General features: G+C 34.9%; 1 protein-coding gene across 13 annotated transcripts in view; it reads left to right on the top strand.

Moving 5' to 3' along the window:
- The window catches only part of PIKFYVE (phosphoinositide kinase, FYVE-type zinc finger containing), a 92974-nt gene extending 75983 nt beyond the window's left edge, over positions 1–16991 (top strand). For 11 of the 13 annotated variants that reach the window (XM_007966050.3, XM_007966055.3, XM_007966049.3 and 8 more), the window contains 11 exons: positions 1166–1261; positions 3438–3521; positions 4402–4499; positions 6201–6365; positions 8320–8379; positions 9051–9227; positions 9630–9733; positions 10917–11045; positions 12159–12420; positions 12831–12905; positions 13449–16991. In XM_007966050.3, coding sequence (XP_007964241.3) covers positions 1166–1261; positions 3438–3521; positions 4402–4499; positions 6201–6365; positions 8320–8379; positions 9051–9227; positions 9630–9733; positions 10917–11045; positions 12159–12420; positions 12831–12905; positions 13449–13564 — 1366 coding nt within the window. In that variant the 3' untranslated portion in view covers positions 13565–16991. Of the gene's footprint in view, positions 1–1165; positions 1262–3437; positions 3522–4401; positions 4500–6200; positions 6366–8319; positions 8380–9050; positions 9228–9629; positions 9734–10916; positions 11046–12158; positions 12421–12830; positions 12906–13448 lie in introns of those variants that run through there. The other 2 variants (XM_073020001.1, XM_007966056.3) reach the window with 2 other exon arrangements.
- The last annotated feature ends 607 nt before the right edge of the window (positions 16992–17598 follow it).

The raw sequence follows: 17598 nt of genomic DNA on the forward strand, positions 1-17598 counted from the left end.
TCAGTCCTGTTCTTTCTCAGAAGAATGTACTAGACCCTCCCCTTACCTCCTGCTCCAGTCATAGTAGGTTTCTATTATATGCTCTTATGATTCCTATCTTGGTCCGTTCATGCTGCTATGATGAATTACCATAGACTGAGTTGCTTATAGACAACAGAAATTTATTTCTTATAGTCCTGGAGGCTAGAAGTCTGAGATGAGGGTGCCAGCATGGTTGGGTTTTGGCAAGGGTCCTCTTTTGGGTTGTAGATTGCTATTGTCTCTTTGTGTTCTCATGTGGTGGAAGGAGGCTGAGAGAGCTGTTTCCGATCTTTTTTATGAGGACACTAATCCCATTCATGAACACTCCACCCTTATGACCTAAATTACCTCCTAAAGGCCCTACCTCCTTATACTGTAACATTGGGGGTTAGGATTTTAACATAGGAATTTTGTGGGGGCTGGGGGGATAAACATTCATTCTGTAGCAATTCCCTCATAGCACTTACCACAGAGATTATATTTATTTATTTATAGGATTGTCTGTTTCTTTGCCCCCACTACACTATAAACTCTATGGTGCCAATTTTTTTTTCACCGTTATATTGTTAACATCTCACACATGTAAGATCCTTAAAAATAGTTTTTCTTCATATTGTATCCTTGGCATGTTCGGTGTTCAGGAAATAGCACCTAAATAAAAATTGACTGTGCCTAACAGTGCCTAGGTGAGTTAGGGTCGGAGTCAGGGGAGCAAAATTTAAGTGGAAATGGAGCTACACTGGGTTTTTTGTATGATAATGGTAGAGTGGCTGTGTTGCATTGTTTATTATTGAACTAGTAGTATGTCTTCTCCACAATTTCTGGAAGACTTTTTCTCTCTAGCTTATAATGGAACAAAATATCTTAGACTTCTGCTGTTGATTGTAGATTTTTTTTTTGAGGTTAGTATGGCCAGAGTCTTGGCAGTATGGAAAGGTTTGTTTGGAGTGACTATTGCAGAACCCTCTGATTTGAAACCTGATTAATTCTGATAATTTTCTAATTGCCTTCAAAAACTTTCTCGTGATAACTTTTTCTTTCTTAATGATTCAAGTTATCATATATGCATACATTTTGGCTTTCTTAATTATATTCTTAACTTTACAGTACTTAGTTAATTTATGTATTTTAAAAATTTTCATAGTGATCCAGATAAACACTATTTAATGTACGAACATGAACGAGTGCCCATTGCAGTCTGCGAGAAGGAACCCAGCTCCATCATTGCTTTTGCTCTCAGGTATTATTCATGGGACTTTGACTTATGATGATATCTATGTATTTTATGTATGTCTATTAATCCCTTATTTTTGGAATCTTTCATATAAAGCAGAATGATTAAATATAAGGAAAAATGTATACTCTTTAGTCATGGTAGCTTGTTCTTTTTTTTGTTTTTTTTTTTAGACAGAGTGTCACTCTGTTGCCCAGGCTGGAGTGCAGTGGTGCAATCTCGGCTTACTGCAACCTGTGCCTCCTGGATTCAGGCAATTCTCCTGCCTCAGCCTCTCGAGTAGCTGGGACTACAGGCACATATCACCATGCCCGGCTAATTTTTGTATTTTTAGTAGAGAAGGGGTTTCACCATATTGGTCAGGCGGGTCTTGAACTCCTGACCTCAGGTGATCCACCCGCCTCGGCCTCCCAAAGTGTCGGAATTACAGATGTGAGCCACCGCACCTGGCAGCTTGTTCTTTTTGTCCATAAACATCTTCTTTGTACCCAAATAATGGAGTAAAGGATGATTCCTAAGTAAGCTCCTAATAACTAAATTGACTTGGCAAGTTATTTACAGAGCCTTGAATCCTCTATCCATTCTGTTAAAATATGTTTTCCCTTGTATCCCTTCCCTCAGTTTACTTATTGACATAGTACTTGGAACATCCTGCCTTGTACAATCTGAATATCTTTTTGTACCATTCACTCATTTTCTACATATGAGGTAAAATTTTTCTACTTAGAAAACAGCAGTCACCTCTTATCCATGGAGGGTATATTCTAAGAACCCCCATGGATGTCTGAACCTACAGATAGTATCGAACCCTGTATGTACTGTGTTTTTTCCTATACATACCTACCTGTGATAAAGTTTAATTTATAAATTAGCCTAGCCACAATAAGAGATGAACAGCAGCAATAACAAGATAGAACAGTTTTATAACAATATACTATAACAAAAGTTACGTGAATGTGTTCTCTCTCTTTCTAAATATCTTAATGTTTTTGGACTGCTGTTTACTGTGGGTAATTGAAACCATGGAAAGTGAAACTATGGATGAGGAGGTACTACTGTAATGCTGTTCTTATGCCTTACTCCGTAGACATTTCTGACTTTTTAGTTTATACAGTTATGTATCTTAAAGATATATCCACTTAAAAATATATATAGTATGTCTAAAAGGGCAAAGCTTTTAAATTTTAAGAATATCTTGGTGGTAGCTGAACTTAGTTTAAGTAGAATCTGAGACGTTTAAAGCCATTTTTTTCCCACTGGAAGGCATTACAATGTTTAATTTTTCTTTTTAGATAGTGGTTACAAGGAGTCCATTTATTCAACAAATATTTGAATGTTTACAAAATGTGATATACTAGGTATTGGATGTACAGGAGTAAATAAGATAGATTTACATGCCTCTGCCTTTATGGAGTTAGAGTTTACTGTGTAGATAATGAGAAATTTTTTCCTTTATAGGATTCCATATGATACATTTTTTAACCTTTGCCTTTGGCCTCTGTGAACATAGTATAAGCTTCTCACTTTATTTATTAGTCATAATATATTAATAGGTAAGAAAGGTAGGGAGAGTCAGCCAAATCAAAAGTATTTTTTATACCATTAGGAAGTAAGGATTCTAGTTGAGATCATCTTTTTTCAATGTCTGAGAAAAATAATACATCCTAACATACCTCTCTTGTTGCATGACATTTATCTAAAGCAGGGCTCCCAGACTGCTAGTCTAAGAGTCAGGTTTTTTTGTTTTTGTTTTTTTCTTTTTTGTTAATAGAACATTAAACATTTTTTTCCCTTAAAGTTTAGTACTTTAAGTAGAAAAGCACTCTCAAATTATTTTTTTCTCTATTGTACTAAATACTGAGGCTTCAAACTTTTAAGTTACCTGTTCAGTCCCTGAAGTCATTTGATGTAAATATTAGAAAATAGGCTTTTAAAATCTTTGTTGAGGATATTGATACTGGTTGATGAGTCAGTGGGTCATATTTTGTATTACCTTCTGTGAAGACATTGACCTTCCTCATGAAGCTTCTACTTGATTGCTTTTGTTAGTTAACCAAAATTATTTAATTATGGAAAGTTATAATGATTGTGCTTCTATAATGCAATACTTACTGTAAAGCTATGATTTACTTTTAAAGAATAAGTTAATGTTTAACATTTTTCAACCTATTTTTACCCTAAGTTGTAAAGAATACCGAAATGCCTTAGAGGAATTGTCTAAAGCGACTCAGTGGAACGGTGCTGAAGAAGGACTTCCAACAAATAGGTGATTCATGATTGAGCAGAAACTATTTTAATTTAGTTATCATTTTCTATATGCTCGTACTTCAGTTTTATTATAGCATTTTATCAGCATAAAAATTTCTAGGATTCAGATAATGGCACTCATTCAGCCAATAATTGAGACAACAAAGCTCAAATATAGCAAAAGAACTAAACAGTCCCTTAGAATGCAGTTTTATGATAATTGCAATAGCAGTTAAATGTATATTCAGATTTAATGACACTTTTGAAAAAAATGAAAAAGTGTTTTTATTTAAAAACTAAATTGGTATTTATTTTTTATTTTTATAAAATTGTAAAATTGGTAAGCTACTGCTTGACTTGGCAATTTAAAGTATCTGTGAATTGTTTATAATAAGTAAAGGTCCTAATACTTCAAAAACCAAATCCAAACCAGTTCTTTTGGCATGTTCAGTATTTTAGACTTTTAGACAGAAATTGTCACATGCTTATTATTATGATTCTTACTGAAATAGAGTTTCCAACTCTACTAACATGATAAAATTTTATCTGAATTATCATTGCGATAACTAGTGTGAGAGAAAGGAATTGATATTTTCTGTAATTGTTTGATTTATGGGTGCTGATATAGTGTTAATGGACTTGGGAAACATAATTTATTCCTCCATATGTTTTTATAGTTACAGCATTTCACTTTCAGTCTAGTAGATATTAGATATTTCAGACTTTTTTTTCTGTGTTCTAGCCTGTGTTTATGTAAATTATGAATCAGACTTTTGATATCGTAGTTGGGGTTAAGTAGGAAGTAAATCAGTATACAACGTAATTAGTGTAGAGTACCTACGATTTTCTGTTTGACTTGCATAAAACTAATTTTTCCTTTTTTTTTCCCCTCATTTTAGTACTTTAGATAGCAGACCAAAGAGTAGCAGCCCTATCAGATTACCTGAAATGAGTGGAGGACAGACAAACCGTACAGCAGAAGCAGAACCACAACCAAGTAAGATTACACATGGAGGAATATTTATAATTAGATTTACCTATAATTATGGTTTGAAAAAGAAAATACATAAAAACAAATTAGTACCGTCTGGCAATGATTTACTACTTTTGATCTCTGAAATATAAATTTAGATATTTTTATATGTCCTCTTTATAGGTGTTTTGCTTTTCTTCGTTGAATCTTATCTCAAATGTAAGTTCAAGGTATTGGATTGGAAACTTTTAGAAGCTCTTTGGTGTATGCAAAAAGGAGGATCTGCTTCCTAGAAGAGCTTTCAGTTTAAAATATACAACCTAAGATGCAAGATACATTTTTTTTTCCTTTTTAGTTTTACAGTATTACTGGCACTATGAAAATAAATTTTCATGCATTCCCTCCTTTAATCCCCCTAATAAACACGTAAGAATTATTTGACATATCCTTATTTTTCAGAAAGGAAGTTAAAATTTAGATTTAGTAACTTGCTTAAGATTAGACAGTGATGGAGCTGGGATTTGAATTTGTGTTTCTCTGACTTTGTTGGGAATACATTCAGCTACAAGTAACAAAAAATTCAACTGTAAGGATTTAAACAAATGACAGCTTATTTTTCTAACATAACCAAACCTGGAGGTTGGCAGTTGCTGGCATTTGTTTAGCTGCTCAGCATTGTTACACCGTTAGGGGAATAGTTTCTCTATGATTCCTTTAAGTTTTCCTCATATTAAAAGTGTTCCATTTTTGTTTGAATTTGAGGCAGAAACCAGGGTGTTGCAAACTGCAGCTGTTATATTTCATTAGGAAAGCAGAGGCTCTTCCTTTAGTCTCATTGGTCAGAACTGGGGCTCATGGCCACTCGTGACTGAAAGAGACAGAGAAAGTAGGGAGCAGCATTGTCCCAGTTGGGTTATACAAATCATGATCCTTTCCTGGTGCTGTACAAATAGTCACACACCCCACCCCGCTCCCCTCTTCCCCCAAGTTGGCATTCTGTTAGTAGGGAACCAGGTAGGAGTGGATATTAAGGATGCAATACTAGTGTCTGTTAACCAAGTAAGCACATTTATGATTGACATTTTCTGTGAATTTTGTAAATGGTAAATTTGCAAGAATTAGAATCATATTAATAGTATGATGAATGAAGCTCAAAACTAGAAGTAAAAGTATAGAGCAAGCTTTGGTAAATTATTGGCTGTTTGATGGCCTTTTTTCTTTTTTGAAAGATGCTGAAAAGGAAATCTTTTCCTGTGTTGGAGTGTAGGAACACAAATGACACAAAGATGTTACCTTTAACTGAATTCTTGTAGCTTGTGAAATTGTTTTGTGTTCGTTTAGTTAACTATATTGCAATACTGTAAGAACTCAGCCCTAATTTAATCCTGTTGCTTAAGCTGTGACTGCCTTTGAAAGATATTTTTGAAAGGCTTTCTAGATAATTCCCCATATTTTTATATTCATCTAGCTGAGTGTTAACCCTCCATCTTTTTTTATGTTTTTATTAATAGTGGTTTTTGTTAAAAAGGGTGCTTGATTATGCAAAAACAACATGTGGAACAATAAGTAACAACATGTGGGACAATGCAAACAAAAGTATCTGCATTACTTAGATTGATTCACTTCATATAGTGGTTACTGCTAGTAAAGAAATGAGTTGAAAATTTTTATTTTCCATCTGCAGTGACCTGTACTTAAAATTAATATGTAACTTCTTATTTTTAGCCAAAAAGGCTTCTGGAATGTTGTCCTTCTTCAGAGGGACAGCAGGGAAAAGCCCCGATCTCTCTTCCCAGAAGAGAGAGACCTTACGTGGAGCAGATAGTGCTTACTACCAGGTTGGGCAGACGGGCAAGGAGGGGACCGAGAATCAAGGCGTTGAGCCTCAAGGTGTGTTAAAGAAGAATAAATATGCTTATTCTAGGCTTTGATTTTTTTATTTTAGTTGCATATATTTCTTACAGCCTTAAATAGATAATTCTTAGTGCTGAAACTGTGGCATTCCTTCTGTTCTCATTTGTCAGTGTGTTAGAGTGGAAAAAGCATGGCACTGGGAGAGTCCAACTAGTTTCAGATTTCACTGCCATCGTGTACTGTGTGGTAGAATCAGAAATCTTTAGTTTCCATAACCTGTAAAGTGGCAAAAACAATGTCTTCCAAGGTGGATGTGACATTCCACATGTAAAAACATCTGTCTCAATATGTAACTCATATTATATACTCAAATGTTTTCTTTCTTTTCAAGTCCCTACAAAGTTGCAGCTATTTATGTTGCCCTTCATTTTGACATTTAAAAATTATGTCTAGTGCTGGGTGAGATAGCCCATGTCTATCATCCCATCACTTTGGGAGGCTGAGACATCAGGATCACTTGAAGCCAGGAGTTTGAGACCAGCCTGAGCAATAAAGTGTGACCTCTGTCTCTACTGGAAAAAAAAAAAATGTGTGTGTGTGCGCGTGTGTGTATCTACCTCATTGTGTTTGGGTATAGGTTTAGATCAGGAATAGGCAGACTGTGATGACCTCTTTTTGTAAATTAACGTTTATTGAGAAAACACCCATTCATTTACTTATCATCTGGTTACTTTCACTTATATTGGCAAGTTGAGTAGTTGGAACTTTTTCAGAGTGAAATATTTACTCTGTCTCTATACAGAAATAGTTTGGTGTCCTCTGGGTTAGTCTATGAATTAGTAGTTTTAAAAATAGCAACTGCTGGGCCCAGTATGGTAATCCCAGCACTTTGGGAGGCTGAGGTGGGTGGATCACTTGAGACCAGGAGTTGGAGACGAGCCTGGCCAACGTAAAGAAACCCCATCTCTACTGAAAATAAAAAAATTAGCCTGGTGGCACATGCCTGTAATCTCAACTACTTGGGAGGCTGAGGCACGAGAATCACATGAACCCAGGAGGTGTAGGTTGCAGTGAGCGGAGATTGCGCCATTGCACTCCAGCCTGGGTGACAGCAAGACTCTATCTCAAAAAAACAGACAGACAAAAAAAACAACTGCTATAATAAACTTTGACTAGTAATTAAGATACCTGTTTTGTATTCTATAGGCTGCTTGCTATTGGGCTGTAGCTGTTTATAATGGCATCCTTGGAAGGCCTAGATGCTTCAAAAATTATTTTGAAATGTGAAACTTAGGGGACTATTTGTTCTTCTAGATATTAAGATGTATTTCAAATCCCTAATAATTAAACAGAAAGTAGTAGGCTTGCAATGCAAGTCAGTCACATATTAAAAAAATAGCTCTGACATAGATTCTAGTATATTTTATGTATAAAAATATATTTTAAGTATATTAATATATAATTGTATTATATGTTAATTATGTTGTATAATTATGTTATATGCTAATAATGTTATATATTATATAACTGGTATATAATTTTGTTTTAAAATTATGTTTTATAAAATAATATTTTATACATATTTTATATAGCTTAGTACATGATAAAGCAGTGCAAACGATTGGGGAAACATTATTCTACATACATGGGGAAAATAGTCATAATAAAGAAGCCATGGAAGTTCTTGGTATAAGAACTGAGTTACTATATTGCCATTGTAGGAATCATTCAGTTGTAAGAAAAAGTATTCAACCTAAAATCTCTATTTTTCTAATTTAAAAACTGAAATTCCAAAAACACTTAACATTTTTATTGTAATCATTTAGACAGTTTAATTGTATATCTTATGCTTGCTTGATAGTGACTTGAGTAGGATATTTTTGCTTTTAATTTGCTAAGTTTTTTTGTTACATCAAGGAGAAAGGAAAGGACAAAATGAACTGATAATTACTCAAAACCTTGGCTTTACTAATGATATTAAACCTTTTAGATGAAGTAGATGGAGGAGATACACAAAAGAAACAACTCATAAATCCTCATGTGGAACTTCGTAAGTATGAGATATTATATCATTGGTTTGGGGAGAGGGACTACAGTTGAGCCAACTCTATTATTTGAGAATTCTAGCTTCATACTGAATAAATGTCCCAGTTCTTGAAATGAATATTAAGTCTGTGTGCTGATGTGAGGTATATTTAATCTATAGTTTATAAAATATACATTTAATGTATAAAGAAATTTTATCATTTTAACCATTTCTAATGGTTAAACATTTACTTATGTAATCTAGAGCCACAGAATTTTGACAATTGGATTTAGAATTGTGTATATGGGTGCCAGAAATGTATTATCCAGAATAATATGTACATTACATTTTAAGATATTTATTAAGCATTGCTCTAAAAGTACAATGATGTTAATATGGTAGGTAATAAGGGTAAAATTAGAACTCAGTTATATTTTTTTGTGTGATTTTCATTTTTTTCTCTTTTTTTGGAAAATATGTAAGGATGGTCATATGATGTTTTTTAATTTCCCCTGAAGATCACTTTAACAAAATTGTGATAAATAGGGATTTGGATCTAACATGCAAAATGCCATCATGGAGAAACTTAAATGGTTGTATTTGGCCAGGGCAGGGGATGAGGGAGCGGAGGAGGAAAGATATTTTCTGAGTTTCTGAGTCGTAAAGCTTTTTAAAAAAACTTCTGTTGTTTATAGAATTTTCCGATGCTAATGCCAAGTTTTACTGTCGGCTCTACTATGCGGGAGAGTTTCATAAGATGCGTGAAGTGATTCTGGACAGCAGTGAGGAAGATTTCATTCGTTCCCTCTCCCACTCATCCCCCTGGCAGGCCCGGGGAGGCAAATCAGGAGCTGCCTTCTATGCAACTGAAGGTGAGCCTTTCTCATTGTTTATTGATTGGTTCAGTAGTCTCCATCTCTTTCCCTCAGAAAATGCAGCAGGAAGGATATTGCTTAATAAGAATTTTCATAACTATGACCTACTAGATTTAACAGAGGTGTTTATAAAGTTTTGTTTGGTAGTTTTAAAAAGTAGATCTTCTAGAACTGAACTTAGATGTGTTATTGACAAAAGTAGAGGGTATTTGACTACATAAATCCACAGGATCCCTTCAGTTCATTGAGAATTATGTTCTGATGAAAATTTTCACTGACATTAGAAAATTTCCCTTAAAATCGTAAAACAACCCAATCATTTAGGATCTTTGGAATGATGTATTATAGATTACAATATATATCGTGATTGAGTAAACACATAAAATTTCTGCCTTTTAGATGATAGATTTATTTTGAAGCAAATGCCTCGTCTGGAAGTCCAGTCTTTCCTCGACTTTGCACCACATTACTTCAATTATATTACAAATGCTGTTCAACAAAAGGTAGAAATCTAAAACCATGGTCTGTAATCAAAGTTTGGTGGCTTTTTTCACATCCTGAGTCTTTCTGTTAAGTCGGTTCTTGTGTTGCTATAAAGAAATACCTGAGGCAGGGTAATTTGTAAAGAAAAGATGTTTATTTGGCTCATGGTTCTGCAGGCTGTGTATGCAAAGCATAATTCTGGTAGCGTCTGTTTCTGGTGAGGGCCTCAGGAAGCTTACAGTCATGGTGGAGGGCAAGGGGAGCCAGCATGTCACATGGTGAGAGATGGACCAAGAGAGTGGGGTTGGGGGTGGGGGGAAGTGCTGCATTCTTTTAACTAACCAGATCTTGTGTGAACTCAGAGCAAGAACTTATTACTGCAAGGAGGACACCAAGCCATTCATGAGGGTTCCACTCCCATGACCCAAATGCACCTTCAGCATTGCAGATAACATTTCAACATGAGATTTGCAGGGGCAAACATCCAAACTGTAACAGTCCTAATGGCAGTTTTCTCTGTGGTAAGATATATGCAGGACATGAATCGATCTCTGTTATGCTATTGAGATATTACAGGACTCAGAGATCTTAAACTCTGTATTTCCTGCGTTTGTTAGTGAGGAACCAAATGAGCTTGAGCAAGTTGCCTTTAATTAGTTTATATAAAAAATCACTTAAGACATTAAGACTAGATGAAATTAGGTGCACATTCAGTAGTTGGTAATTTTGCTGAGACTGAAATTTGAAACGGGTATTGAGAAACAAGGGGATACTTCCTTTAGCTGGAAAGAGAGGCAGCCAGTGGCCCAAGTTTGCCCACTTGTCATTGAGCAGCCACCAGTGCCCCCCACCCCAACCCAACTATCATCTTAGAATCATGAAAGAGTTACATAGTTTTGGGGTTTTTTTTGAAGTTATCATGGTTTATTGCATAGTATTGGGGGAAATTACATGTCATAATGAAGTTTTTGAATTTGATCAACTGAAGGATTATTCCTTGGGAGAATGTTAAGGATCTAATATTTTTATTGGCATTGCTGGTATACTCACTTCTGAGATTCAAGAGTTTGAGTTTTTTTCAAAGTCCTTTGGTCATATTAATAGAAAATTATGTTCAGTTATTACATGAATGATCCTTACATTGGTATTAAATTATAAATAACCCTTTTTGAGAAGAATTTATTTTGACCTTCTCTTGATTAGAGGCCCACGGCATTGGCCAAAATTCTTGGAGTTTACAGAATTGGTTATAAGAACTCTCAGAACAACACTGAGAAGAAGTTAGATCTCCTTGTCATGGAAAATCTTTTCTATGGGAGAAAGATGGCACAGGTAAGGGTATTGGACTATGTGAAGCATTTAGCTATTGGAACCTTTTGTACCTTTGGTTCTTAAATACAGTGAATCAGATAGTAACATCCTATTTTATAGTAAATATTTAACTTTGGTTACTAGCCCATATTTAACTTTTGACTTGCTCAGCCTTGGAGAAAGAACGAAGAGGAATTATTCTTGTGGGGCGGTCTTAAAATACAGCATATCCAATATTCTAGAATCACAGAATTGGTAGAATAAGAAGGCAGATCTACTTCCCACATCTTTTTTAAAGATTAAGAAGCTGACACCTACAGAAATTAAGTACTTAATCAAAATCACTCAGTTATTCCTAGACTCAGGTTAGTCTAGATTCTAAAACAGTACTCTTCAAAGAGCTAGTCCTTGAACTGTTTCTAGTCTGTGATAAGATAAGGAATGTGTGTGCTAGAATATAATTCAGTGCACTGCTTTCTTCTTTGAGAACACCTTCTATGAGAAAAATGTCAGCTGAACTAAATAATATACTTAATAATATAATTGATTTATATTCTGGCACTAGTTCCCTAATGTCGTAGTGAGCCAGGAGCAACTGACCAGCATTGGTCTGTAGAATATACTACAGGTTGTACTGGTCCTGGTACTCAAGTCCCCTGTCCTTTGAGTGCATTGCTTTTCCTACCACCCGAATATTCCTACGTTATGCTCTTCTACATTGCTATAAGTAAGTGTCCAGAGTTTGGTATCAAAACTTTGTTCCTTAAGACTATTTGCATCTCTCTCTGTCTCTCTTTCTTTTAAACACTGTTTTGTGATCCAGTGATATATTTCTGGAGTTACTTGTTAATGTATCTTAAAATTGATTAAATTGGCCATTGTATTTCAGAAATGTTTCAGTAATTGAGTACCTAGGTGTTAATTTTAAATGATAGAATTATATTACTGTGTATTTTATGTACTATACAATGATATCAACATGCATTTAAAAACTTATGATTCAATTTTCAGTTAAACTTTGGAGTGTATGTAATGGTACTGGCTATAAGGAGTCTTTCTGCCTTTTTGATTTACTTATATTAACTAATTTGTGGCAACCCATACATAAGTGACAAAGCATTTTCTGTCTCCTAGGTTTTTGATTTGAAGGGCTCTCTTAGGAATCGGAATGTAAAAACTGACACTGGAAAAGAGAGTTGTGATGTGGTCCTGCTAGATGAAAATCTCCTAAAGATGGTTCGAGACAACCCTTTATACATTCGTTCTCATTCCAAAGCTGTGCTGAGAACCTCGATCCATAGTGACTCCCATTTCCTTTCTAGCCACCTCATTATAGATTATTCTTTGCTGGTTGGGCGAGATGATACTAGCAATGAGCTAGTAGTCGGAATTATAGGTAAGTCAATGAGTATCCTACTTATATTTCATGATTGAAGTCAGAGTCAAATTTTAAAGATTCTGTTGAACTTGGTCTGATAATAGCTTATTGGATATTTTCACAAACTTTCATTTGAAATTTCACAAATAACAGTTTTTTATTCTAGTCTCTTCTACTCAGTTTCCTCTTCATTATCTTTACCAAAAATATGTGAATTCAAAAAGTCACTTATAAATGACGCCCTTTGTGATTGTTGTGAGGATTAAACAAGTTAGTGTGGAGAAAACCCTGAGCACAGCACTTGGCACATTGTTAGCACTCAGTAAAAGTTAACTGTCATAGAAGTAGTAGTAATAGTCATTGCTATTGTCATTTGATTATATTTATTAACATAGCTTTATTGCTAATTTCACTCCTTCTACCCCCAGATTATATTCGAACATTTACATGGGACAAAAAGCTTGAGATGGTTGTGAAATCAACAGGAATTTTAGGTGGACAAGGTGAGCAGAATTTTTGTTTTGTTTAAATTGTTCACATGTATTTCTTATCAGTTAAAATTTTAAAAGTGGATACTGATTCTTTTTTTTTAGTTGTAAAAAATAAGTGATTATCATTGATTTCATTGTCATTTCTAAAGTGACCAAACAATAATGAGAATTGTATAGGTGGGGAAATACTGGGTGTACATTTGAGTTAAAATGTCAGAGGTTCTCAAAAAGATTTCTTCAAAAGCCAGATGTTCTGAAAAGAGATTGTCTTTAATTAACACTTGAGACTTCCAAGTTCTCTAAGCACTGTTAGCCTCATTTGTGCTTTTAGACATCTCTCATCTCTAGGCAGGAGCTAGTCTTTTTAAACAGAAACTCCTACCAGGTAGGACCTTGTCCCGTGACATGTGGCATAGCAGATAACCTTTTCTGCTCACTTAGACTGCTTCTGCATGTGTATCTTTATGGCAGTTTATATGAAAGAACATGGTCAGTTGACTTCAGTTGCCCATTCATTTAACAGCTTTCCCCCCCTTTTCTCTTTCATAATCTTAGGTAAAATGCCAACAGTGGTGTCTCCGGAGTTATACAGGACTAGGTTTTGTGAGGCAATGGACAAGTATTTCCTAATGGTACCAGACCACTGGACAGGCTTGGGTCTGAATTGCTGAAATCAAGCACATATTTTGAAATGGACTGTGAAGGAAAAGGGGACAGGAACAAAGGACCAAAAATAAGCTACATGTTTTATTTGTTCATCGTGTTCACCACTATATACAAAGACTTTTCAGTTCTGTGGCTCTTTAGACTGTCCGTAATGGAATGGTAAAAACTCCCATGAATTTGCACTTTGGTTTTTGATACCTGTGGATTAGCTGTCTATAGGTTGGGAAGTGGCGTGAAAATTTTCTTAAGCTAAAATACAGACATGTTTCAAAGGGCTAAAGTTGGAGATGAGTAGATAGGGTAAAAAATGGGTTAAATTTGCTAGCTTAATTGTTTTAAGAAGAAAACAATGTCTCATAAGTTGACTATCCTGGCATCACATTTAACACATTCTCTACTTAGAAAGCATTTGTAGAGCTGCTGAATTTGTTTTGTGTTTTTCTGTAATAATTTAATGTTACTTATTAGAATTTCTGAAACCTTTACAAAAATTCTGATTTATTCCATTAATGGCCAGTTAAACACGTGGGCATTTATTGTTTTATTGAGGAATTTGACTTAAACTGAGAATCCTGTCATGTTCTTTATCTTTCCAGCTTGCCTGTTTTTGAGTATGTTTGATGTTTTTAAAATTTTGTTTTCTCTGTAGATGACAGGAGGCTACAGCCATTAACTTTAAACCTTCTTTTTGCGATATTTTTAAAACTTGTTTAAAACTTTTGTGCAATTGATATATTAAACTACATTTACTTGCATATGCTCATATTCTAGGGTTTTTTCTCTATTTTCAGGGTATCATAGTAAATCATTAGTAAATGAGTCTGCAGTTACTAAACCCTAATGAAATAATTATTAATGAAGGATTTTTAAAATATAAAATAAATTAGGCCCAATCCAAGAAATTGAGTGAGAGGGAAACACTTGTTTTTTTTCACAGAGGCAAAGTGTCTTTTCAGTATAACCAGCAATTTATTAGTGGCATCTATAAAATAAAAAAATTTCCACTTGGACATCCCCTTTCCAACTTTCTACATAATGGCTAGTTCTGACTGCTAAGAAATGTTAAGAAATAGGCTGGGTGGGATGGCTCATACCTATAATCCTAGCACTTTGGGAGGCCGAGGTGGGCAGATCACCCGAGGTCAGGAGTTCAAGACCAGCCTGGCCAACATGACGAAACCCCGTCTCTACTAAAAAGACAAAAAATTAGCCAGGCGTAGTGGCATATACCTGTAACCCCAACTACTTGGGTGGCTGAGGCAGGAGAATTGTTTGAACCTGGGAGGCGGAGGCTGCGGTGAGCTGGGATTATACCATTGCATTCTAGCCTGGGCAACAGAGCAAGATTGTGTCTCAAAAAAACAAAATGAAACAAAAAAAAAAGTTGTTCTTAGTAAGGAACTTCTTATTTAATAGCATTTTTGTTTAAAAAGTGATCAGAAGTAGTAAACTATCTTTGAGGAAATACTGTAACCCCAGAATATTTCCTCTTGACTTCTTTTTGTAACAAGGATAATTTAGGGATTTATAAAGTTGTAAGGATTTCACTGTTTTTGGACTGCCTATAATAATAGCACATTAGCCTTCACATAATAAGAAATCTGGACAAGTTCAGTTACACAGTATGATGAATACTTGAGTAGGAACATTATAGAAAATTTGCTTTAGAGAATGAAGGCAATAGGTTGGTATTTGGTGCTTATTAAAAATGTGGTTTGTTTTGAACTGGAAGCAAGTTGACCAAGGACTTATGACTAATGTGATGCTAAGTTCCGCTTGGCCCCCTTTAAAAATGTGTATGTGCCTTTTAAAGATACACAGAACACTGAGGATTTTAGTTTTGAAATCAAAGACTAGTAAAGGAGCTGTACAGAAGTAAAAAAATAAATGTGGAACATTATTCACTTATTTTGTATCCAGGAACAATGGATTTTGTATCTGATTTAAAATGCCAACAATGTCTTGTCTCTGTTCATTTTTTCTGTGAGGATACTTAGTGTTATTTATCCTGTCCATTTCCTGTACTCCCCTAGTCATGAACACTTGAAGTATAAGGTGTCTCCTACTAGGTGCAATCAGGTTGTTTCTTTTAGTTTCAATTCTATGTGCATAGCAGGAATGCTCAATAGGAATGGCTTCTGACAATAATGTGTCCTGTTGATTTTGTTTTCCTTGCCCATGGCTTGAACAACTATGTTTTAAAGTACTTTTGTCTAGTAGGTAACTTTGTGGCAAAAATTTTCAATGTAATACATTCTGAAGCAGTAGTTGCTGCCTTGCAAAGGTAATCTCTCCTTTTAAAATTGGACAGTATTAATGAAGGGGAAATGTAAAATTTAACTATTTCTGTTGAGTGGTAGAACTGTATGTCTGGTCCCTTGCTGCCCTTGTTTAGGCCACTATCATAGATATGAGATATTTCAAATACTGTACTACTCAGTGTTAAGTATTGAATGGCTGTTTTCCTCTCCTTCAAGGCCTAGAGTATATTCTGAAAATTTAGGAATGAGGAAGAAATCTTAATACTTTCTTCCTTAACATACAATATGAGTCCCAAGAATAATTGATAGTAGCAAGAGAAAACTATGTCAGTAACATGTTGCTTTGTACAAAAATCTTATTTATAAATGTGAAGCTTTTTGATGCCATCAAAACTTATTAAAAAATTGGAAGGATTTACTTTTTTCTAATTCTGACATAAGAAAAATAATGGGAATAAGCTGTTGCAAGCTCTTTTGTAGTTTATTGAATACTTTATATTCAAAATTTTTTACAAACTATAATTTTTTCCATGAATTAGCAGTGAGTGGTTTTCTAGCTTTGGCTCTTATTAGGTATTGTAAATACTAGGGTTATACTGACATCAGCTTTTGTGATGGCTTTGTGATCATCAGCTTCATGACATTTTACCCATTTGCAGTGACCCTGTGTAAAACTGCCAAGGGAAGTAATTATCTGTAGGAGTTTGCTGAGCTTGAAGAGTGAAAAGTGTTGTGAATGAGCCTGATCATAAAACGGATCAAGCCATTCATTATTCCTCAAGTATTAATATACTGACTTATGCAGTATTTAAACCATGTAGTGCAATCCCTTTTTGTTTTTTTGTTTGTTTTTGTAACACAGGTGCAGTGTATTATAGAAAAAAAACTACAATCATTAGCAGTTTTAATACTGCTGTGTCAGTTTTGTAAAAAATGTACATTGTCTTTTGACATGTTGAATTTTAAGCTAGAGAAATGACATTGTAAATCATAGTAGCTTCTTTTAATTTAATATGAAAAATGCCACTATACTGAAAGTACTTAATGTATTATATTGTATATATTTCTCTACTTTGGTTCTAGCTATTTTATATGATTGATATGTTATTTAAAAGATAACTGCCTTGAACTTTTGGAGGCTTGTAATGTAAATAAAGAAATCTTAACAAACTGAGAATCTACTTACTCAACTTAGTTTTGAATCTGCTTGAAGAAATTGACAACAAAAGGAAATGGAGTTTGTCCTGCAAGCCTAGTCTCTGTGTTACTGATGGAGGGTGTACAGGTTCTTGCGTTTTGAACAAAGAATTGGACAAAACACACAAAGCAAGGAAAGAATGAAGCAACAAAAGCAGAGATTTATTGAAAACGAAAGTACATTCCACAGGGTTGGAGCACTGGGGCACAAGAGCTCCCGTTACAGAACTTTCTGGGGTTTAAATACCCTCTAGGGATTTCCCATTGGTTACTTGGTGTACACCCTGTGTAAATGAATTAGTGGCCTGCAATCAGTCTCATGTGTTGCAGAAAGCAACCCATCAGGCTGAAGTGAAGTTACAAAGGTTAAACCCTATGCAAGCGTCTGGTTGTGGAAAACAACCAATCAGAGGCTCAAGTTACAAAGGCTACAGCCTATGCAAGCATCTGATTGGTTGTGGAAAGCAACCAATCAGAGGCTGAAGTGAAGTTACAAAGTTACACTCCTATGCCAATGTCTGGTTGCAGAAAGCAGCCAATCAGAGATACTTTAAATTTTCCGTCTGCCATGCAGAAAAGGG

The sequence above is a fragment of the Chlorocebus sabaeus genome, chromosome 10, assembly GCF_047675955.1.
Source record: "Chlorocebus sabaeus isolate Y175 chromosome 10, mChlSab1.0.hap1, whole genome shotgun sequence".
Taxonomy (NCBI): domain Eukaryota; kingdom Metazoa; phylum Chordata; class Mammalia; order Primates; family Cercopithecidae; genus Chlorocebus; species Chlorocebus sabaeus.